A 24,964-nucleotide genomic window follows, 5' to 3' on the forward strand; every position below is an offset into this window, starting at 1 on the left:
AAGTGGCCCTGGGTCCATGGAATGTTGTTGTGTTAGGGCAGGAAATGAGGTCAAAGAGCTTGCAAAGGCAGGCCATTGCAAGGACTGTGGATTTAATTCTGAACAAAAGGGAATGTTCCAAGAGCATTTCAGCTCCAGGCTGAAGTGATCTGATTTATTTTCAGAAAGGGGAGGGGATTTCTGTGGGATTTGTGGCAATGATGCAGCTTGGCCAAGTGTAGAGAGTGTTAGGATTTGGGGTGTGTTTTCTGGACTGAGAGGCCAGTACTTGGTTGTGGTCTTTCTAAGTGACTCGTGGCAGGTACATGTCTGCTTTGGGGTCTAGCACTGCATATGTGTTGAGAAAATACCGAACGGGGAGCTGATGCCTGTGAAACAGGGTGGGATGAGAGCCAATTGCTCTAAAATGCTCTGCTGGTTGCTGGTTAATGAAACTCCAGTGGGGCTCTTGCCATTGGGTTTGCTGGAGGCCAACAGATGTGCAGGTCTTGCAAACCACTGAGTGTCACAACCCCACACTTTAGGCTGAAGACGAGGAGGGCTACCGCAAACTCATCGACCAGAAGAAGGACAAGCGCTTGGCCTACCTCTTGCAACAGACAGATGAGTATGTGGCCAACCTCACTGAGCTGGTGCGGCAGCATAAGGCTGCCCAGGTCGCCAAGGAGAAAAAGAAGAAAAAGAAAAAGAAGGTGCGCTGGGCTCTGTCTGAAAGAGTCTGTCTGTATGGGTGGCCTTAGCCTGTGGGGTCACTTATGTCTCTGTTTACTTACAGAAGGCAGAAAATGCTGAAGGGCAGACACCTGCAATTGGACCAGATGGCGAGGTGAGGAAGCAGGGATTTCTTATGGAAATGCTACCAGCCCTGCGGTGTGGGTCTGAATCATTTTTTAGGAATTTTTTTTTAATGGTGCTGGTTATGGAATCCAGGGTTCACACATGCTAGTCTCCACATGCTGTACCACTAAGCTCCTTCCCTAGCCCAGAAGTCTTTTATTTGTTTATTTTTAAAAAATATTATTGATTTTCTAAATTTATTTTTTCCTTATACCAGGGCTTTATGCTAGGCAAGTGCTCTGTCACTGAAATGCATCCTGTCCCCAAAATCTTTTCTTTATAAACCACAAAAGCCGTATATAAAGAGGATTTATAAGAATCCAGTGTTGCCATCCCTTTCATCCCACTCTTTGGGTATGTTTGTTTCTAGACCATTTTTTATTTTTCCTCTTTTTTTAGTACTGGGAGTTGATCCCAGAGGCACTTTACCACTGAGCCACATCCCCAGCCCTTTTTATTTTTTATTTTTATTTATTTATTTATTATTATTATTTTTTTTTTTTGGGTGCTAGGGATCGAACCCAGGGCCTTGTGCTTACAAGGCAAGCACTCTACTGACTGAGCTATCTCCCCAGCCCCTATTTTTTATTTTGAGACAGGGTCTCGCTAAGTTGCTTAAAGCCTTGCTGAGTTGCCGAGGCTGGCTTTGAACTTGAAATTCTCCTGCCTCAGCCTCCTGAGTTGCAGATTATAGGTGTGCACCACTGTGCCTAGCTAAACCTATTTTTTTCTTCCCTTCTTTCTTCTTCCCTTTCCTCATTTTTTCTGTGCATATCCTGTCCTGCCTCATTTGTATGTAGATTTTTTTACTATTACTCACTCTATTTGGCTTGAGCCAGTATGAGCCCCTTCATATTGGCTCCATGTTCTGTTGATGCATCCCCCTCATTCTTTGAGTGCTTCCTCCTTACCAGACTCAGCTACTTCCTTAACCATTCCCTGAGTCAGTCTCTTCTCCATGGAGTCCTGGTTCCTTTTATTAGAGAAGAATAGAATTCAAATCTCACTTTGAGTATGCTTATTGCTTGTGGCTGACATGGCTTTTAAGTTCTCTGAGCAGCTAAATTTAGGGAATAGGTGTATGTGCATGTGTACACTGCATTGCCACATGTATATTAAACATGTTGGCATCACCCTGATACCTACAATCCTAATCCTACACCTCAGGGTTATTTCTTTTCTTCACCCTTTCCTTATTTCTAAAGTCAGTAACCTGGCTGCCATCAGCCATGATACACTTATTTGCTAAGTTCTAGGATACACACAAAATGCATTAACCCATAGCCCTATGAAGAAGTCTCCCAGCTAGGAGGCAAGAGAACAAGGTAAACCTCCCGAGTAGTTGGGACTTCAGGTGTGCACCACCACACCTGGCTTGTCCTTTATATTGTCATGCTGTCATGGTTAGCTCGTTCTGCCATGGTAAAGTGGGATAGACTGGGGGCTTGCACAACAGGATTTATTTTCCTCTCAGTTCTTGGGCTAGGTGTAAAGATCAAGGTGTCCGCATTGTTGATTCTTGTTGAAGGTCCTTTCCTGGGTTACGGGTGGCCATTTCTATGCTCACATGGTTGGTGGTGGTGTGGGATGGGGGAAGTGGGAGAAATCTTTGGTGGGTTTTTTGTTTTCTTTTTTTAGTGAGGCACGGTCTTTCTGTGTTGCCCAAGCTGGTCTTGAACTTGTGTGTTTAAATGATCCCATGCCTCAGTCTCCCAAGTAACTCAACATCATACCCAGTTGTATCTTCTCATTTTTTCTTTTTCCTTCCCTGGTGTTGGGAATGAATCTGAGGGCCTGGTGTATGCTAGCATGTCTATCATGGAATTACAGCCCCTACTCCTTGGTGTCACTTGTAAGAATACTAATCGCATCATTAGGACCCTGCATTTGTGATTTCATCTAACTTGATTATGGCCAACAGCCTCCATCTCCTAGTATTGTTGCCTTGGGTATAGGGATTTGGGGGAGACAAAATTGAGTCTTTAGCAGATGCGTGTTTTTTCTACAGGCCAGGCTCGTAGAAGTGAATGACTTGTGAGTTACCAAAGAGAATTCTCTGAAGTGATTTCACCTGAATTGTTATATTGACTTGTTTTAGACAAATGTGAGCTGGCGTGTTCCTGTAACACAAAGCCTTATCCTAAGGACATCTGGGGGAATTTAAGGGAAGAGTCATACAAGGGGAAAGAATTCTGTTGAGTTTTTGCTGTGGCACTCCCCTGTTCCTGTCTTTCACAGGATTTGGGATGGGGACTTTCCTTGTTCTCATCTTTCTAGTCATCTAGATGGCTTTAAAAAACTGACATGGCCACACCTCTCCTCAGGGCACATAGGTCAGAATTCTGACATATTCAATATTCAGAGTTCCTGGTTGAATCAATCTGCAGAGCCCATTGGCTTCTGCAGAGCATTGCTGTCCAGGGTGGGTTGCTCCAGGTGTTTTTTATGTGCATGGAGATTAATATTCCTCCGGAGTACAGATGGTGTTGACAGTAAGTACAGCATTTTAAAAAATAGGTGTACCAAGAATTTCATTCTTATCTTGGAGGTTTTCTTCAGGAAATAAGGAGGAACTCAAAAGGAAGAAAGCATTCATGTAAGCTTGTTATCTGTAAAATGAGGAATTCTTTCTTCGTTGCCATGGGAAATTTGTTTATTGGTACTGGGGGTTGAACTCAGGGGCACTCTATCACTGAGCTACATCTCCAGCCCTTTTTATTTTTTTGAATCAGTGTCTCATTAAGTTGCTTAAGCTGGCCTCACAGGTTGCTGAAGCTGGCCTCAAACTTAATCTTTAATTTTGCCTTGGCCTCCCAAGTTCTTGGGATTATAGGCATGTATAGAAATAAAATTTTTATTTATTTATTTATTTTTGTTTTTTATTTTTTGGTGCTGGAAATTGAACCCAGGGGTGCTTAACCCCAAAACCACATCTGTAGCCCTTTTGAGTTTTTGTTTTGAGACAGAGTCTTGTTATTTAGGGCCTCACTAAATTGCTGAGACTGGCTTCAGTCTTGCCTCAGCCTCCCAAGTCACTGGGATTACAGGTGTGTGCCACTGTGCCTGGCTTAGAAACAGAAACTTTTAAAAATATTTTAAAATATTTTCCATCCAAATATGGGTTGGTTGAATGCAGAACTTGTGGATACAGAGGGCTGACTATATAATTAGGCCATTTTCTCTACCAGTGGCCATGTTTCTCCAACCTTTTCTGGGCATGGGGTTGGGAGATTCCTTTCTCAGTTGGGCACAATTAGTCCTGTTCCCTCTTGGTGCCTGAGGGATGGAGCCCAGGGAAGCTTAGTTCATGTGGGTAATTTTCTTTCAGCCTCTGGACGAGACCAGCCAGATGAGTGATCTCCCTGTGAAAGTCATCCATGTGGAGAGTGGAAAGATCCTCACAGGCACAGATGCCCCAAAAGCTGGTCAGCTGGAGGCCTGGCTTGAGATGAACCCAGGGTGAGTTGGACCTTGAATTCCAGATTCAGCCAGGTTACTAAGGCAACAGATTTCCCTTCTAGGTATTGGTAGCTAGGGTGATTTTGCTTGCATTTGGGTACCATCGTGGGGGGGGGGGGGGGGAGTGAATCCTGTGAGTTCTGAGGAAGTTTTATATTAAATCACTATTTTTTCTAGGTATGAGGTAGCTCCAAGATCCGATAGTGAGGAAAGTGGCTCAGAAGAAGAGGAGGAGGTAAGAGTTTATTTCCTGGCTTTCAAGACCCTCAACTCTTGGTAGTGGGACCTTCCATCCTGTGTGTGTCTGTCATACTGTACGCCGTGACCTTCCCCTGGTTGGGCACCTTATGGGGCAGGGGCAGCTGAGGCCCCAGTTCAGCTGAAAGTTGGTACTTTAGATTTGTGCTGACCCATGCGGTACCTTCACACCACGTTGACTATTTCCTTTTGAAATTAAATTAATCATATAAAATTTAAATTCATTTCCTTTATTGCACTAGCCACAGTTCAAGTGCTTATTCAACATCCCTGCTCTGTGAATGGTCTGATTTGCTTGTTCATTTCTAATCAGTTGTGTGTTTTAACTATGAATTTTGTGTATTCTTTATATATATATTTAGTCCTGATCTGAAGCCAGCTCCATGTTCTTCACATGTTTCTTTTGGCTGGTCCTACTTTCACCCCTTCCTTATTTAGTTTTTGTTTGCCTCCTGAGGTGAACTGGAGTTTCCCAGCTATAGGGCATGTGATAGAACTCTAATTTCTTCCCCCATTCCAAGTATTAAGTCAGTTACTGTGCCATTTATTATATCCCTTTCCCATTGACTTGTGCTACTTAAAAATTGATATATTCTATTTTTATATCCACTGCAGTCTCTTGAAAGCCTCTTGTCACATGTTTAGATTTTTAAAAAATATTCTAATGAGTCTTAGGTCAATAACATTTTATGAATTTTTTAATATTATTGATATGTGACTTATATACTACATTATGTACCCATTAAAAGTGTTTCTTCACAAATTTGTTGTTGTGCAGTCATCACTACACACCAGTGTTAATACATGGCTATCACCCCCAAAATTCTAGCCTTTTGGCATTTAACTCCTATTCCCTCCTCCAGGCTCAGGACACTGCTGATCTGCTTTCTCTCTCTGTAGATTTTCTTTTGTAGACATTTTTCTATAAATAGAGTCATAAGAACATGCAGTCCTTAGCATTGGGCTTTTTCTTACATAGCATAATTCGAGGTTATCCATGTCATTGTGAGTGTCAAGAACTTGCTGCTTTCCTTTATTTTCCTTTATATCATATGTTCCATCAAATGGATATCAGAATTTGTCTATCCATACACCCATTGATGGACAGTTGTGTTTCCATTGTTTTTGCTATTATGAATATTGTTGCTGTGAACGTTTGCAAACATGTCTCTGTGTGGACATATGTTTTCATTTCTCTTGGGTAGATACCTGGGAGTGGAATTGCTGGGTCATATGGTAAGTTTATGTTTACCTTTTTAAGAAACTGCCAAACTGTTTTCCAAAGTGGCTATACCATTTCACAGGTTCCTGTCCTCACCAACACTTGGTATTGTGTGTCTTTTTGGTTATAGCCATTCTAGTGAGTTTGTGGTGGTTTTTCATTGTGATTTTAATTTGCATTTTCCTAGTAACTAATGGTGTTCAGTATTTTTTCATATGCACACTTGTACCATTCATATATCTCCTTTGATAGAATCTGTTCAGATTGTTTGCCCATTTTTAATTGGGTTGTCATCTTATTGAGTTGTAAGTCCTTTACATATTGTAGATCTTCATCTTTGATTCTATATGTAACTTGCAAATATTTCTTCAGTGTGCTTGGTTTCTAATTTTTTTTTTTTTTAATTTTTATTTTTTCATGATACACAGGATTGAACCCAGGGCCATTATACCACTGAGCTACATCTCAACCCTAATATTTTGAGACAGGGTCTCACTAAGTTACCCAGGCTGTCAGCATTCCCACCTCAGCCTCCCTGTTCACTGGGATTACAGATTTGTACCACTGTCTGGGTTTTAACAAATTACTACAAACACCCCACCACCCCACCCTGGTGCTAGGAATGGAAACCAGGGCCTCACGCATGCTGGGCAAGCAAGCACGCTACCACTGAGCTGCACTCTCAGCCCTACTTAACAGTGTTCTTAGTGGTGTTGAGTCTTCCAGTATGTGAACATTGAATAGTTTTCCTTCTGTTTAGATCATCTGTTTTTTGGGGTTCCAGGGTTTGAACCCAGGGGCACTGAACCACTGAGCCACATCCCCAGCTCCTTTTTGTATTTTATTTAGTGACAGGACCTCGCTAGGTTGCTGAGGTGGCTGTGAACTCCCGATCCTTCTGCCTTAGCCTCCTGAGCTGCTGGGATTACAGGCATGCACCACTGTGCTTGGATGTTTAAATCATCTTTAATTTTTGTATGCAAAGTATAATATTTTGCCACTTTTTTAAACTGTATTTTTACATATTTTATTCCTTTTGATGCTATTGTGAATAGAACTGTTTTCTTAATTTCATTTTTGAATTAAGTGTTTGGGTTGGGGATATAGCTCAGTTGATAGAGTCCTTGCCTTAGCAAACTCAAGACCCTGGGTTCAATCCTCAGCACAGTAAAAATTTAAAAATTTTAAACATCTAATTTTTTTCTGATGTGGGTATGGGTTCTTTAGTGTTTTCATATACAGGGCTATGTAATTGGTGAATAAAGTTTTCCTTCTTTCTTTTATCTTACTGCTTTTGGTACGTCCTCCAGTACAGCTTAGAATAAAAACCAGGAGAACAGAAATATTTTTTGCTTTTTTCATTTTAGGGATAATGTGTTCAGTCTACCACTACTGATGTTAGTGGTAAGTTTTTCATAGATGTTCTTTATTAGGCAAGTTCTATTCTGTTTGTAGTTTATTGAGAATCTTTATCTATGAATGGGTGCCAGATTTTGTCTTCCACCCCACCCCCGCCCCGCTCTTTTTTTTTTTGCAGTGCTAGGGATCGAATCCCAGGGCCTCACATAAGTCAGGCAAATGCTCTACCAGTAAGACATCTCCAGTTTCTTTGTTTTAAAATACTTATTTATATCATAGATTTTTAGTTTTTTTTTTTTGTTTTTTTTTTTTTGGTCTTTTATCTGTTAGAATGCTTTATTGGTCTAATTTTGGGGCATTCAACCAACCTTGCATTGCAGTTTGTCATAGTATGTAATCCTACATATTGTAATTATATATGTTGCTGTGCTGTGTTGACCATTTTTTGTTGAGGTCTTTGGGTATATATGTAAGAACGTTTTTGTTTGTTTTTGCCTTACTGGAGGTTGAGCGCAGGGCCTTGCACATGCTAGAGGCAAGTGTTTTACTACTGAGTGATATATGTTCCCGGCCCTGTATTGCTGTTGTTTTCTTGTGTAATTCTCTTCTCTCATCATTGTCTTTGTCTGTCTTTGGTATTAGGTTAATATTGTCTCCAAAATGGTTTGGGAAATATTCCCTCTTGCTCTGTTTTCTGCAAGAATTTTTTGTGAGAACAGGTGATGTTCTTATAATTGATTGGTTTTACTAGTGAATTTCCTTAGACTTGATCTTTTCATTACAATTGTTTTTTTTCTTTTTTTTTGGAACCAGGGATTGAACCCAAGGGTGTTTAACCATTGAGTCACATCCCAGCCCTTTTGATATTTTATTTTGAGATAGGGTCTTGCTAAATTGCCGAGGCTGACCTCAAACTTGATATATCATCTTTCCTTAGCCTCCTGAGTTGCTGGGACTATAGGTGTGCGCCACCATGCCCGGCTGTTGTAAGATTCTTAATCATTCTTTCAGTTATTTGTTAGATTCTTTTCAGATTTTCTGTTTCTTGAGTCCATTGTAAACCATTATAAATTTTGTCTTCCTAGGAATTATCCTTTTTTTTTTTTTTGGGGTGCTGGGGATTGACCAGGGCCTTGTGCTTACAAGGCAAGCACTCTACCGACTGAGCTATCTCCCCAGCGGAATTGTCCATTTTCAGTTACATAATTTGATTGATTGTTTAGTTGGTTGTGCTGGGCATTGGGAATGGAGCATCACACATGCTAGGCTAGTACTCTAACACTGGTGCACATCCCCAGCTCTTTAAAACTTTTTTTTTTTTTTAACTTGAAACAGGTTCTTGCTGAGTTGCTAAGGCTGACCATTAACTAGTGATCCTCCTGCCTCAGCCTTCTAAGTATCTGGGGTTATGGGCATAAGCCACAGTGCTTGGCTCCAAGAATATTTGTTTAAAATCTATTTATTTAATTATGTCACTTTTGTTCTTTTTCTTTTTTGGGTGCATGGTACCAGAGGTTAAACTCAGGGGCACTTAACCACTGAACCACATGCCCAGCCTGTTTTGTGTATTTTTTAAAGACAGGGTCTCACTGAGTTGCTTAGTGCCTCACCTTTGCCGAGACTGGCTTTGAACTCGTGATCATCCTGCCTCAGCCTCCTGAGCTGCTGGATTACAGGCATGGGCCACCACACCCGGTTGTTCTTTGTCTTTGTCACGTGTAGTGACCTTAAACTTGGGATCTTCATGGCTTAACCTCCTAAGTAGCTGAATTACAGATGTGTGACACTATGCCCAGCTTTTTTTTTTTTTAATTGTTTCTTCTATATACATGACAGCACAATGTGTTTTGATTCACTGTACATAAATGGAGTACAACTTTTCATTTTTTGATTGTACACGAGGATATAGTCACCCATTCATGTAATCATATATGTACATAGGATAATGATGTCTGTCTCATTCCATCATCTTTTTTACTGGCCCCTCTCCTACTATGCCCAGATTTTGTTCCATATATTTTGATGCTGTGTTGATAGGTGTGTGTATATTTAGCAATTGTTTTATCTTCCTGATATAGTTAACCTTTTATCATTATTTTGTCCCTAATGATATTTCTTATTTTAAAGTCTATTCTGTCTTATATTAGTGTAGTAACTCTGTTTTTGTATGGTTTTTGTTTGTATGGCATATTTTTTCCATTTTTAAAATTTTTTGTTTTCTTTAAATTTAAAAGAACTTACAACTGGTTGTTGATTTTATACTCATGTGACAGTAATTGCCTTTTTATTTATTTTATTTTATTTTTTATTTTTTTTTGGTCTGGTACCAGGGATTGATTCAAGGGGTACTTAACCACTGAGCAACATTCTCAGCCCTTTTTATTTTTATTTTGAGATTGGGTCTTGCTTGGTTGCTGAGACTGGCTTTGAAATTGCAATCTTCCTGCCTTAGCCAAGCCGCCTTAGCTGCTGGGATTACAAGCATGTACCACCATACCAGGCTCCAGTAATTGCCCTTTGTGTGTGTGTGTGTGTACTTGTAGATGGACTTTGTGCCTTTATTTTTTAAATCTAGGCTTTATTTTTTAATTTTTTTTTATTGTTGTAGATGGACACAATACCTTCATTTTATTTATTTAATTTATTTTATTTTTAGAAATCGATTCTTTTTTGTTGTAGATGGACACAATACCTTTATGTTATTTATTTTTATGTGGTGTTGAGGATCAAATCCAGTGCCTCATGTGTGCTAGGCAAGTGCTCTGCCTCGAAGCTATAGCCCCAGCCCTAGTAATTGCCTTTCAATTGAGTTAATTTTAGACCATTAACATGTGATACAACTATTTATATGATGAAGTTTACATTTGTCATTTTATTCTGTCTTCTGTTTTTGTTCCTCTATTTATCTTTAACTGTTTTTTATGTATGTTATGTAAATTTGTAGTGTAATGACTTTCTTCTGTAAATTTTAAATTTTAGTGTTTTTAAGAATTTGTAGTCACTCTGCAATTATAATATGCACCTTAATATATCACATTTTTCATGAAATTAATACTCAGTTCTGATAAAATATAGAAATTTTGCTCTAAGGTAGCTGAACTTTCTTTCCGTTGCTGTTTTTGTCTTATTGATTACATCTATATTGTACAGTCTTAATGCTGATGCAGTCTTGGGATTTTTAAAGATGTTAATTGAGAAGAAATAATGGAAAACATTATTACCATTTCTGGTGCCATTTCTTCCAGTGAATTTCAGCCACACTATACTCTCATGTCCTTTCTGCGTGAAAGACTAATTCTAGTTGTTTTGTTTTTGTGTTTCCATAAAGCTATTTGCTAGCAACACATTCTTCATTCTGTTGATCCGGGATATATTTCTGTGGTCTGCATTGTGGAAGCATAGTTTAGCTGGACATAGAATTCTTGGTGTCAGCTTTTTTTCTTTTAGCACTTAGAACATGTTGTTCTAGTACTTGCCACCCTTTTGTTTCAGATAAAAATTTAACCACTAAATAATTGTATTGCTGCTTCTCTTTATTATGGACTAATTTGGTTTTCTTCTTCTCCTTTCTAGATTTTCTGTTTGTCTTTGGCTCTTAGCAGTTTGACTACAGAACTATCTCTTTGCGTTTATTCTTTTTAATGTTCTGTTAAATTATTTTATGGGTAGTTTTGTTTTTCATCCTATTTGGGAAGTTTATAATTTGTTTTCTCTTGACTTTCTGTGTTTGTCGCTTCATTGTGCTTAAATTAAACATCATTTCCTTTAGCTCCTTGAACATATGTATAATAGCTTTAGACATTTATAATAGCTGCTTTGAAGACTTCGTATGCTAATTTCAACAGTTGAACAAAAATTCAACTGTTTTTCCCCCCCTATCTTTTTAATGTTTATTTTAACCACAGTGGATTCTGACTTCCAACCCTTGAGGGGGCTGTGGTAACAGTTTAGTTAGCTGAACTAATTCTGGGAAATGTTTCCCTCAGGATGTGTGCTGCATCCAGTGTCTATGCTTAGTTTGTTTTCTGTTTTCTCCTTCTTAAAAGTCCTGTCTTTCTAGGAGCAGCTTGCGTTTCTTTGTGACTTAGTGATCATGAAGTGAGTGGGTGGAAATTGTGCTCAAATGCTTTGAACCAGAAAGCCTGTGTCCTTCCAAAGGATTCCCATGTGGGAGAACATGCACCCAAATTGGGCCATTTTCACATCCTCGCTGGCTAGTACTTGTTCTCCTCTGCATATGTGTACAGTTTTGCCAGTAACGTGCTTTCTTTTGCTAAATTGAGAGGCTTACTTCCTCCAGCATTGTCACTTCACGTGGGCAGTGCCATTGCTGCTACCATATGACTGAACCCTCTCTGCTGCAGCTGCCAGACTTTGTGTCCTGCCCTCGCCAGCAGAATGTTCATGTTGAAGGCAGTGGGAAAGATAGAAGTGGTCCCAAGTAATAGTGCTATAAAATTCCACTCTCCTTTTCCCAATTCACCAGTTTTTCAAAGATTAATGCTTTTTTGACTGTCATACTTTTAGTTGACTCCCAGAGCTCTCAAATAGTCACTTTTACCAGTTTTGTCAAACTTTAATGTTGCTCTTTGGGGAAAAAATTTGCTCACCCCTCTAGGATTTAACCCAAATTCCCTTCCCTATTTTAGTTCCAGTCATTGTGTTGTTAGTTTGGATAAATTGGTCCCAGGTACAGTTCCTTGCCCCACATGTTAGCATTGTCCACCATTTATTTTAATGATTTTGAGATCCACAGGATATCTTGCTGTTCTTTGATTGGAATTATTTAATGGATTAATTATAGATAATTTTTTAAAACTCCATAACAGTTCCATTACAGATAAGGAAAATAATCCATTGTATTAATGATTTATACAGGAATATGAGAATGATTCAAAGCTGGGAAATGTGTTTGTGTGTCTTATTAATCTGTCACACAAAGTCCCAGTATCATCTCTTCAGTAAATGCAGAAAAAACCTTTCAAGGAAACCTAGTACTCCCACTTACTTTACAAGTTCACAGGAAACCTCTTAGTAAGCTGTCTGTTGTTGCTAGAATTGTTAGTCATATTTTAGACATTTGATCCATGTCAGTAAAACTGGAAATAAATTCTGAGCAGTTCACAGTGAAAGTGGCTAGGAAATAATTTAAAGCCTAGGGAATCCAAGAGAATCAACTGAAAAACTGCTCCAGTAGGTCAGGCAACAAAGTTGAAATGTCCATTACCTATGGGGGTGGGCGGGACATGGTATCTTATATTTAATAGCAACAAGAGTACAGAATACCCTTAAGTACCCTTTTTAAAATGTGTGTGGAATCAGTTAGGAAAACTAAAATAATTTACTGAATAATTAATTAAGAGGCATGATTAATTAAGAGGCATGACCTTTCCGGGACAGGAAGAGGGAGTAATGGTTGTGAAAAATATCATTTGCTTCCAAAATCTCTTCCTCTTGGGAGCCCTACACCCCACCTCTGGAATGAACTGGGATAACAATGAGCTTGTCTCTTGGTAGGAGGAGGAGGAAGAGCAGCCGCAGCCAGCGCAACCTCCCACCCTGCCTGTGGAGGAAAAGAAGAAGATTCCAGACCCAGATAGCGATGACGTCTCTGAAGTGGATGCCCGGCACATCATTGAGTAAGGAGTCCTGTCACACCCTCTCTGCTGTCTTCCTGTAAGGTGGTACTGGCAGAAGCGAATGGAATCCCCAACTTTTCCTGGATGGATTCCCCCCCAGCAGCCACAAGGGACCACAAACAGACAAAATTTGTTTACTGCAGATTTTGTTTATTTTTATAAGATTTGATTTAGGATTTGAAATGCATTTTTATAGGATTTGAAATGATTCATATGGTTCCTCATAGGCTATGAAGTACAGTAGGTTGAACAACAGAAAACTCTCTTCTCACCGTTTTCCTAGCCCCTCCCCACCATTTCCTCCCTGGAGGAAGCTTGTTTCCAGCATTGTGTGTCATCTTCCAGAGAGATCCATTAGTAAACAGAAGGTGTTTTCTTTTCATTTTACACATGTATCCAGGTCATACTGGGGCACGCCTTGTTTTTCTCACAAAGTCATCTCTCCTGTGTATAGTCGTGCACCCTTGCACAGGGAGTGTCCTCGCTGTCTTCCATAGCTAAACGTAACAAATAGCTGTACTCTAGTCTTTCCTCTGTTGGTGGTCACTTAGGTTACTTCTTAACTTTTGCTCTTGCAAGTGCAATTATAATTAATGTGCTAATTTCATCATCTATTATTATAAGGAGGTTATGGGGACCATTACAAAGAAATAGCAGACCGAGGGTCTTATGTGCATGGTAATTATGTAGATCGCTGCTGGAATAGAAGAAGATTGCAGTTTGAGCATCCCTAAATTGAAAATTCAAAATATTCCAAGTTCAGAAAGTTTAAGATTTTAAGACATGTTGGATTTCAGATTTTCAAATTGGGGATGCTCAAATAGTAACTCTATGCAAATATTTCAAAATTCGAAAAATCCCAAAATCTCTTGTACTTTTGTTCTCGAGCATTTGCATAAGGAATTCTCACCATGTACATGAACATCAACAGGAAGTATATCGGGGGAAGAAACTCCCACTAAGTAAGAAAACACAGTTCATTATGAATGATTCCTAAGAACATAAAATCAGAAAGCAAGCATAAAGTGAAGTGACAGAAGATAGATCACACATACTTAATGTAAAGACATGTAGTTGATTTTAGATCTTTTTAAAATGGAAAGAATTCAGATTGGATCCTCAAACTGCCAAACCGTAAGTGGTTCTGACTTTGTATGGAGCTGTTCAGTGTGTGTTTATTTCCCTGGTGGCTCCAGGAGCTTTCAGTGTAATAGATGGACCACATGATCAGCTTCTCACTAGCAGCAGTGTTCCTTTTCCTAGTGTGACAAGTGATAGCATTCCTGGGCTGCAGAGGTGGGATAGGGTCCCACAGCACCCAGTGTCTGGTCCTCCTGGGAGTGTGTTGGCTGGCCTTCCTGCCCTGAGGCTGTTGGTTGCCCTTCTTCATATCTTCTAGTTTAGGCCACAGGTCTTTGGACAGAAAGGGCCACCCAATACAGATCACTTCAGCAGCACATTGCCACAAATACGAACATGTGTCCTCATGGAGCTTCCATCTTGCTCCCAGGAATGCCAAGCAAGATGTTGATGATGAATATGGTGTGTCCCAGGCCTTGGCTCGTGGCCTGCAGTCCTACTATGCAGTGGCCCATGCTGTCACTGAGAGAGTGGACAAACAGTCGGCGCTTATGGTCAATGGTGTCCTCAAACAGTACCAGGTAAGGCCGGAGGAGGCAGGGAGGCCCCACCAGCATAGCTGCCTTGATAGAGTTTTGTGGGTATCCGTTGTACTTAGACCTGAGTTCACATTCCACTTTTGTCGTTGGGTAACCCCTGCCTTTTTTTTTTGGTACTGGGGATTGAACCTTGAACCCAGGGATGCTTTACCACTGAGCTACATCCCTAGCTCTTTTTATTTTTTTATCTTGAGATAGCATGTTGCTAAGTTGCTGAGACTAGTCTTAAACTTGCAATCCTCCTGTGTCAGCCTCCTAAGTCTCTGGGATTACAGGCGCCCACCACTGCGCCTGGTCCCCACTTCCCTTCTGAGGTGCAGTTTCCCCTGATCTGTAAAGCAGGCATGACCTGTTAGATTAGCTGCCAGGAGGAAATGAAGCTATAGTAAATAGTTTGTTGGGTGCCTGATCCATATAGGTAAAATAAGAAGACTTGATCACCCTGGGTTTCTAAATCCCTTGAAAGGCCTGCAATGTGGGTCCCATTTTCTCCTCAACATGTATTATGGTAGTGAGGAGAGTACAGAGGTATAGTAAAGCTCAACATCACACAGCTCAGGAATGGCCACATCTGAACCGGAACTCACCACCACTGCTGTCTGTCTGTGTCACCTGGAGCCCTGGGTAGGGCGAGAAGCTTAGAGTCATTTGCTGGCAGCTGTGGAGTCAGCCCTTTCTTATTACAGTAAGGGAGCAGGCCCTCCTGCAGGCCCTTTTTCCATGGCCCCATATCCCTACCTCATCTATAAGGTCCCAGAAAGCAACTGGCTTAACTCCAGCCTTAGAACACATCTCCTTCGTTTTGTTTGGTTGTAAACTCTATTCTCGGACTTTCCACAAGAGAACTCTCAGAACTTACATGTTCATATCAGCTTCCAAAGAACCAAAGCCTCTCACCAGTGGAATTGCAAATTGGCCAAAACTTTTGTGTGGTGCTGGTGATGGAACCTAGGGCCTCGTACAAACCTCACCCTTAAGAAATAGAAATTTTATATACATACATTGCTAAAATGCATGGCCACCCTGTGATTTTGTAGAAATGATTGCTTAGGGTGAGGCTAAGCAATAAGGAAGGAGTGGTTCAGAGCAAAATCCGTAGTCAGGTGACTGGATGGGATATGGTCTGTGTGGGTCTTGTGTCCTGCAATACCTTGGAATCTGACTGGGATCTCAGTTGTACGGTGACCATTTCTGTTCCTGCAGATCAAGGGCTTGGAGTGGCTGGTGTCCCTGTACAACAACAACCTGAATGGCATCCTGGCTGATGAGATGGGTTTGGGGAAAACCATCCAGACCATCGCACTCATCACGTACCTCATGGAGCACAAGCGCATAAACGGGCCCTTCCTCATTATAGTGCCTCTCTCGTAAGTGCGCCTGCTCCTGCTGCCTAGTCAGGCTTCCCTTGTGTGCCCTTCTGGAGTCTGCTCCAGCTGCCCTAACAGTTCCACAGCTTAAACAACAGAAATTTATGAGGACGTTTATATTGGATTGGGCCTACCCTTTGACCTCATTTTAACGTCATTACCACTAAGGACCATATCTCCTAATATGGTCACATTTTGAGGTATTGGACATTAGAACATTCAATATATGACTGGTGAGGGCCATAAGTCAATCCTTACCAGCCTGCCTCTGGCTTCTATGAGCTGGTGGAAGGTTCCCTGTCCATCCATCCCATGGGGCAGCTTTCACACATTGTTTTTTGTCTCCTTCGTGCCTACAACTCGGCAGTTGCTTACACAGGGGTTGCAGGAGACAGAAGCCTCCCATTGAAGAATAGAGTAACTGTCTGTGGCTCTGTTAAAAGCAAATACTATTTCTACTCCCTTATTATCCAGTGCGCCCTGCCAGGGGTCCCAGAGCCCTCTTAGTCACATCCCAGTTTGTCCTGCATATCACAGATGCTCAGGTATGGTTGGATCTGGGTACTCAGCAACTATGTGGGAGGGTCTGTCACTTGTCATCTCTTATCTCCCTTTTTATCTTCCTTCTAGCAGGCTCTCAGCCTGCTAGAGGGACACCCATCCCTCTTCCCAGTTTGGTACCTGCCACATAAAGGTTTTGCCCTAGACCTTTTCCAGAAGCCTCAGGATCTCTCTTCATTGGCAAGGTGTGGTCTAACATCTGGCCCTAAACCAACCCCTGACTTGGTATGTCTACTTCATTTGGCCAGGCTTTTGCGGATTACCTGACAGGGCCCTGGAGCACAGCCCCCTAAGGCCACCTAGATGCGCACAGGGTCACTTCAGCCTGGAGTCAGCACTCTCTAGGCCATCTTTGTTCTTCAAAAGCTTGACATGCGTCTGGGAGACTGGTTCTTGGTTTGGGTTTGTCTGGTGCGACCCTTCTGTGATGCTATGTTCTGTTCAGTGCTTGGTAACTGAAGGCACAAGCTGCAAGGCAGTCCGTCACAGGCGAGGTTAACTTCAGTTTCTGGGTTATGAGGTGTCTGTGGGTTTCCCTGCTGTAAATCCATGAGTTTCTCTTTGTAACTAGTATCTTATGGGTGGCACTCAGACTATTGTGTCAATATCCCACTTCTCCTCTTTTCCCAATAATTGTAGTCACAGTGGGTGAGCCTTGCCTGAAATCATTACACAGGAGTTGCCGAATTCATAACCATATGTTTCCATCATTTCTCTCAGTGTATTAGTTGGAATTTTGCAGTTAAAAGAACTGTCCCTCCTCTCATTTATTTGGCTGCTTAATTTTTTACAGTAGTATGGGCTCATGGATTCTATCTTTATTTGATGCTTAAATTGTCCTGGATTTGGCCTGGGAGTCTCTTCAGCTGGTTCCTGTGTTCTTTTTACACAAGTGTGTCATTTTGTTGTAGGGTTAGGTTACAGTAGCTTTAGATTTACAGAAAAGTTGCCAGCTCCAGTGTCTCTCTCAACTGGTTTCTCCTGTTGTAGACCACATCTTCCCTTCCTCTGCCCCATTGACAGGACTGTGGAGCCAGTGCTAACACATTATTACTCATAAACAGTATTTTCCCCAGTGTCCATTTCTTTTCCAGGATCCACATTACATTTAGCTGTCACCCTCCAGATCTGTGACAGTTCCTCCAACTTTCCATAGTTTTGATGACCTTGGAATTTGGGGGTTTTCTTCTGGTACTGGGGATGGAACCTGGAGCCTAGTTCATGCTGGGCAAGCATCTTCCCCTGAGCCGCACCCCTAGTCCCGTTTGGAGGACTGGTTGGGTGTTCTGTAGATGGTTCTATAGTCCTGGTCTACCTTGTGCTATTTTTTGATTGGACACGGGCTGACTTTTAGGCAGAAGACCACAGAGGTGGAATGCCCTTCTTAACTCATCCTGTCAAAGCTACACACTGTCAGCTTGCTCTGTCACTGCTGCTTTTCAACATGACTACCTGGCTAAGGCAGGTTGATCACATGGCTTGCTATGAGGTTACTTTTTCCCCCTCTACTTTTCTACGGTAGTCTTTGCAAAAAATTTCCTAAGCTCAGCCCCACACAAGACTGTGGAGTGCAGCTCCACTCTCTGACTGGTGAGGCTGTGGACATTATTTGGAATTCTCCCCCATCTTTTACTTTACTCATCATTTATTTATATCAGTAAGGACTGGTGGATATTTATACGTTGGCCTACACACCATTACTGGTATATTCTTTGGTTTCTCCATTCCTTCCAGTTTTGGCCACTGGAAGCTCAGGGACGTGACTGTCTCTTTGACAGGCCCCTCATTGTGGTAGTTTGGAGGTAATCCAGGCTTATCTGTCTCTTTCCTGGCATTTGTCTGTTTTCCACGGACACAGTAGCTTTATTTTATGTATTTATTTTTATGTGGTGGGAATTTCAGTGCCATCCCTGCCCATTCTCATGGAACCCTGCTTTCTCTAGTAGCAGGATGGTGTTCGAAACCATAAGCTGGGACCTCTGGTGGTAGAGCACGTAGCATGTGCAGAGCCCTGCATTCCATTCCCAGCACCACAAAACAAACTAACAAAACCAAGGGAAAAAAAAAAAAAACACAAGCTGGGTTCCAGATGTGCATGTTGATTTTGAGGTGTCGTTGGTTCCAAGCCCTTGGTGGACAGCACTAGGAAGTCCGAGTCTCTCTATTACCCCTGTGCACACACAGCCTTTATGGGCTTCTCTGTCATCTTTGGCTTTGTTGAGCTAAATGCAGGTCCTGCAGCTATTTTCCACATAGCCTCGTCTGCAGGGTGCATGCTAACTGTCCTTCCTTGCTGACATGTCCATTCCCAGTGGCTACCCACAGCAGTTACAGAACAATTCATTGCTGGAGTGCAATGTGCTTTGAACCTTTTCCTTTGTCTCAAAGCTCACAGATTGCAGTTAAAACCCATTACCAAAGTTGTTGGGGTCAGCTCCTTACCATGCTCACCTCAGTGAAGTTGTGCCCCAGGCCAACCTGTGACCTTTTTGCCCCATGCCCCACCTAGGCAAAACATCCACTCTGTCCAACCTCATCTCCTCCAGGCCAGAAGAGCTTTCTGTGCCCCAGGAGTGTTTCAGTCTTTGGTGTCTCGCTGTCTCATTCTACCCATGGGGACTTGACTGCTCTCTGCCATGAACTACTTGCCTTGCCTTGGACTCTTGGTCACTCCAGCCTGCCTTCTCAGTTCCTTTCATGACACAGTGGCTCTTGCCCCACCTACTGCAGATCTTGGCCTTTGGCCTCTCAGTTGCTCTCTCTGTCCCTCAACTGTCTCCTGTTGCTCCTTGTTATAGAAATAGGTCTCTGACTAAACCAGGGAGGTGTTGCTGATTATAAGGGGAGTTGAAAAGCCAGGTTGTCTGGGGCAGTTCTGGCAGCTCCCAGGATGCTTGGGCTCCTATAGTGTTCTGCTCACTCACCCTTAGACAGTGACTCCTGCCTGCAGGTTCCTTGCTTCATGGTTGCAAGATGGCTATACTGCCTGCACCATCTCATCTGGGTTCCTAGGCTGATAGGCAGGGCAAAGGGCAATAGTAGCTTCTGATAGCCAAACCACTATCAAATGTTTACCAGTCTACCTGTTCCCCTACTTTCACCCCAGCAGTTTGACCTTCATCTCATTGGTGAGGACTGTGCCACTCTTCTGACTGTGGCTGCTGGGGAACCTGGGAGGTATGAGTTTGTGGTGGACCCAGCACCATCCTCAGTGGCGGAGGTACTTGGAGGAAGGTCCCAAGGGAGACTTGACCATCTCTGCTCTGTGAGTCTTATCTTTACAGATCACCTGGTCTAAATGTTCTGAATGGCTTCCTTCTATTGCCAAAAACTCACGTCTCAGCCTTTCTCCCAGAACCCTTCTCCAGTGATCTTGGCGTATCATTGCCTTCTTATTCTCCTGAGTGTGCTCCCTCCAGGGAGTGATCCCTTGCCACTTCCTCCACCATGTTCCACCTGCCCCATGTCCTCCTGTATCTCCCTCTCCCTCCTGTCCTCATCCACCCTAGGTTGTCCAGGAGGAGTAGCCTCAACTTCTTGCTCCTTCCATGTCCTTCCTGCTCCACCTTTCCCCTCCCTCTAGCATGACTAGGCTTCTGCTCATGGTCTGTATTCCATCTGTCACTGTCAGGAAATGTCAGTAGTGCCATTTGCATTGAAAGATGGTGTAAAGAACCCTCAGTGTCTCCCACCTTCCCAGGTGTCCACAGCACAATCACTGTTATGGTTCTGAGCTTGAGACCCTGCTCTAAGAGGCCTGTGGTTTTCCTGGCACTGGATCCCTAGTATATGGCATATTCTCAAAGGGCTAGTCTCCAAGTCTCCCATCCAGGTTCATCCTGGCTCGTTCCACTTGAGCAGGGGCTACCCCGTCCCCATCACCAGTCCTTGGTGTGCTTCTGATCCTACCACCTGGGGTGCATTTTTCTTCTCTGCCCAGCTGCTTCCTTGGGGCCCCAGAGGAATGGGTCTCCGAGTGTTCCCTGGCCCTCCTTCCTGCTCTCACCTGCTGTATGACACACTCAGTTACCCTGCCAGCTCTAGAGCTTTGACTACGTCAACCCTGACGTTGCCGAGCAACATGGAACTTGACTGTTCCTTCCTTGTGCCATCAGGACGCTGTCAAACTGGGCATATGAATTTGACAAGTGGGCCCCCTCCGTGGTGAAGGTGTCGTATAAGGTATGTGACAGCCTGTGGAGATTTCCTGTGACTCGGGGGGACAGTGGGCAAGGGTGGGGGAGGGGAGTAGAAAACAGGCATGTCCATGCACACTAATAGTACAGGATTTTTATGGGCATTTTCTTATTTTTGCATGTATAAGATCATAATGTTGCAGAATTGGGGTTGCCTGTTTGGGGGCATAAATGTATATTGTTAAAAATTAAGTTATGGACTCAAATTGTGGAATGTGGTTTTCACCTGTATACATTGAAACACGTCAATGCATTTATTTGCTGGAGGATTTCATGATTCTCAACTAAGCTTTGGTTAAAAATGCATTTGTATATGAGGACTATAAATCATGGGCCAGTGGGTGACAGGGTATACAGTGTGCTCAACACCTATATACAGCTCCCCTTGCTGCAGCTCCCCCAGGCCCAGGCCCTTCCTCCTGTGCTGTGAGGCTCTTAGCCCATGGCAGGTTAGAAGCTTTGACAGGGAGCACTTTGTGCTTGAGGGCCTAGAGAAGACAGCAGCTGTTGGGTTTGAGGGGCCATGGGTAACTCTATTGGCAAGAACTTAGGGGACCATGAAGCTCATTGTGTCTAGAACGTGAGCCCTGGACAAAAGCCCTGGTGTCCATCTGAGACCCTTCTCTTGTAGGTCAGGGGTTTGGAAATGAGGGATGGGGCAGGTTGATGACTAGGGAATGAGGCTGGAATGATCATAGTGTCTGTCACTACACAGAGTAGGGGCTTCTAGCTTCCAGAGTGGGAACCCATGAAGAGGGGTTGCTCCAGCCACCAGCCCATGCAGGTGATGGTGGCACGGACGACACAGCTCCCCAAGGGGCCCCACACTGCTGTCCCCTCCCTATAATTGGTGCTCTGCACACAAGGTCAGCACCAGCTAGTGCCTACCCAGCATCTTTGCATGCCACGTCTGGGGAGAACAGGACTCCTCCTTCTCTGTCAGGAGTGCCATCCTGGCAGCTGCTGGGGCACCCCCACTCACTTGCATTGCCTGTGAGGCTGAGGTGTGTGCATCCTGTCCCCACAGGGCTCTCCAGCAGCAAGACGGGCTTTCGTCCCCCAGCTCCGCAGTGGGAAATTCAACGTCTTGCTGACAACCTATGAGTACATCATCAAAGACAAGCACATCCTAGCCAAGGTAGTGTGTTCTGCCTTAAACACACCAGGTCGGGGGCTCCCAGGCTGCTGGGGAGCTGCCACCACCTGTGTGTGTCTTCCCCAAAGCCCCTTGGAAGGAACTTCTCAGTGACTCATCTGTACTCACATAAGAGGACAGCCACCCTGTGTCTGTTGGAGGTGACCACAGCTTTGCCTTTCTGACCATCTCAAGGCTGGCTGCAGGTCAGGTCCAAGGGTTGGGGCTGTCCGCAGAACTAGCGGACATGAACTAGCTCCTCTCAGGGTTTTTGCCCAAAGACACTTCTCACACAATGTCTCCTGACCTGCCTCTGTGTCCCTGTTGGGCTCAGGGTAGACTGGCCTTATCTCCCCATCTTCAGTAGCCTCAGTTTCCCTCCCTGGGGGCCATGTACCCACCACAGACTGTGGGACAGAGCAAGGGTTTGAAGAAGTGAATGATGGCTGAGAATTCAGGCTGTGGACTCATGGCCTGTCAGCCTTGGGCCTTTATGTTGGGGGCATTTAATGGGGACTGTTGAGGCCTGGGAGCTTCTTGGGTGTTGTGACTAAAGCAGCTCCAGCCTGGCCATTGGTGAGTTACTGAGTGTGTGCCATAGTCCCATGCCTGCTGTAGCTCCTTTCTGGAAACTTCAGCTGAATAGGGTGCAGCAGGTCTCACTGCTGACCATCTGTGTAGAGTGTGCCAAATGGAGAGTTTCTGACCCAGGAACACGGGGATATTTGCCATTTACCACACTTTTCAGTGTATGGTGGTAATGGTGGTATTAGGGCCTTTATGTGTATTCCTAGGCTGACAGATGAGAAAACAGGCCCTGGGAATTTGGATGTCCAGTGTGCAGAATCTTGCCCCTAAGCCTATACTGTGGTGCCTCTCCCACAGGTCTCCCCTTCTGATGTGTTATAAGCTAGGTCCATCATAAGCCCAGGAACAAGGCCTGGAAATAACCGATTATATGTAGTGGCTGGAATTAGTGTGACTACTGAGTGCCAGATATGGGCTGTGGAAGGAGGGCTGCTATGCTCCCGAATCAGTACTGCCCTCATGTACCCTGCCCTCACACATGCCACCTTCCTCAGGTCTCACAGTATTCTTTTTTTTGGTGGCGCTGAGAATTGAACGCAGGGCCTTGTGCATGCAAGGCAAGCACTCTCCCAGCTGAGCTGTGTCCCCAGCCGGCCTCACAGTATTCTTAGGAGGCCGGCATAGTTCCCATTGTAGATTGGTGGAAGCTGGACTCATTGTGGTCCAGAGACTTTACTTGAAACACCCAGAGCTCCTATCTGTAGTTTCACCACTGTCGAGCCCTGGTCCAACAGATAGAGTCACCCACAGTCTCTGGGGAGGTGACCGGGTAAAGGAGGGCTCTTGCACCAGAGCACCTTACACTCAGACCTCCCTGTACCCTTGGCTGCCTTTGGAAGTATGGCCTGCTCGTTGAAATGGACCTGTCACCATCGTTGTTGCACAACCCATGCTCCAGGGGGACTTGCTGATCAGTGAGGTGTGTTACCTGGGCATTTTTTATGTACTAAACACTAGCATATGTAATTCTTTAAGAAAACCAGAAAATTGCAACTTGCTCTTTTCCCTCGACAGTGTGTCAGAGGCTTGCCTCCCTGCCTGCACATGCTAGAGCCTGTGTTGTGTAGTTCTTACCTAGGGGAGGGGAGGCAATGTGTGATGCACGTTGTAGGGAGCTCTGGCCTGGAGCCTTCCTGGTCGCAGTGACCATTGCCTCTCTGGAGCACGAGGTCTTCCAGGGCAGTCCTGCTGTCTCCTCTGACCACCTGTGCTCTGACTTGCAGATCCGCTGGAAGTACATGATCGTGGATGAAGGCCACCGAATGAAGAACCACCACTGTAAGCTGACACAGGTCCTCAACACGCACTATGTGGCCCCTCGGCGCCTGTTGCTGACAGGAACACCGCTGCAGAACAAGCTCCCTGAGCTCTGGGCACTGCTCAATTTCCTGCTTCCCACCATCTTCAAGAGCTGCAGCACTTTTGAGCAGTGGTTCAATGCTCCCTTTGCCATGACCGGGGGAGAAGGTGGGTGTGCCTGGCGAGCCACATGGCAGGGTGGGAAATGGTGCCCATGGTCATCCACCCTGCCTTAGCAGCCACACCTGCATGGATCATCCTGGCTCAACTGGCTCCCAGGATCAGTGTGCTTCGAGTGCCCCAGACGTACCACCCACTGGGCCCTGAGGCTGGAGGAACCACAAGTGTCCCAGCAGAGACAGACAGATCAGGAGAGAAGTCCCTGGATTTATGTGGCCCTCAGATGGCCCAGCTGCAGCCCCTGCACTGGGCCCTAGCACTCTTCCCACGAGCCATCTTTCTGTTGATGTGTCCTGTTAACAGAAGGGCCTTTACTGGTCTCATCCTTGCAGTCCCCATTCTCTCTAGGACAGTGACCCTTCTGAAGGAGAAACCAAAACCTTCTCCAGGTCCTCATAATGAAGGAACCACTGTTCTTAGTCCCAGGGCCCTTCTTCAGACTCAAGATCAGAGCCTACAGTTGCGTTTCTTGTCAAGCAGAGCAGTTCTACCAAGGACTGACCAGGGATTGATAGAAGAAAAGTTTGGGCTTTCTGTGTATTTTCTCTTATTTTTTTTCTTTCTTTTCAAAAAAAAATTGTCTAGCCATACCACTCTGAATGCACCTGATTCATCTGTGTTAAAAAATATAACTTTTGGCCAAGAAGCAGGCACCATGGGAAAGCAGTATTATTTTACTGAGAGAGAGCCCTCCCAGTGACATTCCCAGAATTCCCCTGGGAATTCTGTAGTTAAAGTCTGTTTTGTTAGCCTCCTGTAGTGCTGTCTAGCTTTAGTTTGTCTGTGCTTTTAGGCTTGCAGAAACAGTTCATATTACCTTCAGGAAAACCGTTCAGGCAGGCTGCAACATTTTTGGCGGGAGGCATACAGAGCATGGTCCCCCAGTGCACTTGGTTCCATCCCAAGAATTCTGTGAGCAGCAGCAGATCCTTCAGTTTTACCAAGAAGGAGGGTGCCCTCCTTGCCCCTGAGGCAGGTGTAGTCCCTGCCTCACCTCCTTTGGAGGTACATTTGGATTTTGTTTTTGGGGTTCCAGGTGGACCTGAATGAGGAGGAAACCATCCTTATCATCCGTCGTCTTCACAAAGTGCTGCGCCCTTCTTGCTCCGGCGGCTCAAGAAGGAAGTTGAGGCCCAATTGCCTGAGAAGGTAAGTTCTGCCTAGGAGAAGCCACATTGCAGCAGT

General features: G+C 44.0%; 1 protein-coding gene across 1 annotated transcript in view; it reads left to right on the top strand.

The window, feature by feature from the left end:
- Positions 1-24,964, top strand: part of SMARCA4 (SWI/SNF related BAF chromatin remodeling complex subunit ATPase 4) — a gene marked incomplete at both ends in the record, with an annotated part of 83,054 nt that overhangs the window by 26,347 nt on the left and 31,743 nt on the right. Inside the window, 13 exon segments of the mRNA XM_079116115.1 lie at positions 525-692; positions 776-826; positions 4,166-4,296; positions 4,474-4,531; positions 12,653-12,774; positions 14,285-14,435; positions 15,657-15,820; positions 20,497-20,563; positions 21,605-21,715; positions 23,524-23,757; positions 23,759-23,767; positions 24,816-24,870; positions 24,873-24,928. Of these exon segments, the coding sequence (XP_078972241.1) occupies positions 525-692; positions 776-826; positions 4,166-4,296; positions 4,474-4,531; positions 12,653-12,774; positions 14,285-14,435; positions 15,657-15,820; positions 20,497-20,563; positions 21,605-21,715; positions 23,524-23,757; positions 23,759-23,767; positions 24,816-24,870; positions 24,873-24,928 (1,377 nt within the window).

The sequence above is a fragment of the Sciurus vulgaris genome (genome assembly GCF_902686455.1).
Source record: "Sciurus vulgaris genome assembly, chromosome: 16".
Lineage (NCBI taxonomy): Eukaryota > Metazoa > Chordata > Mammalia > Rodentia > Sciuridae > Sciurus > Sciurus vulgaris.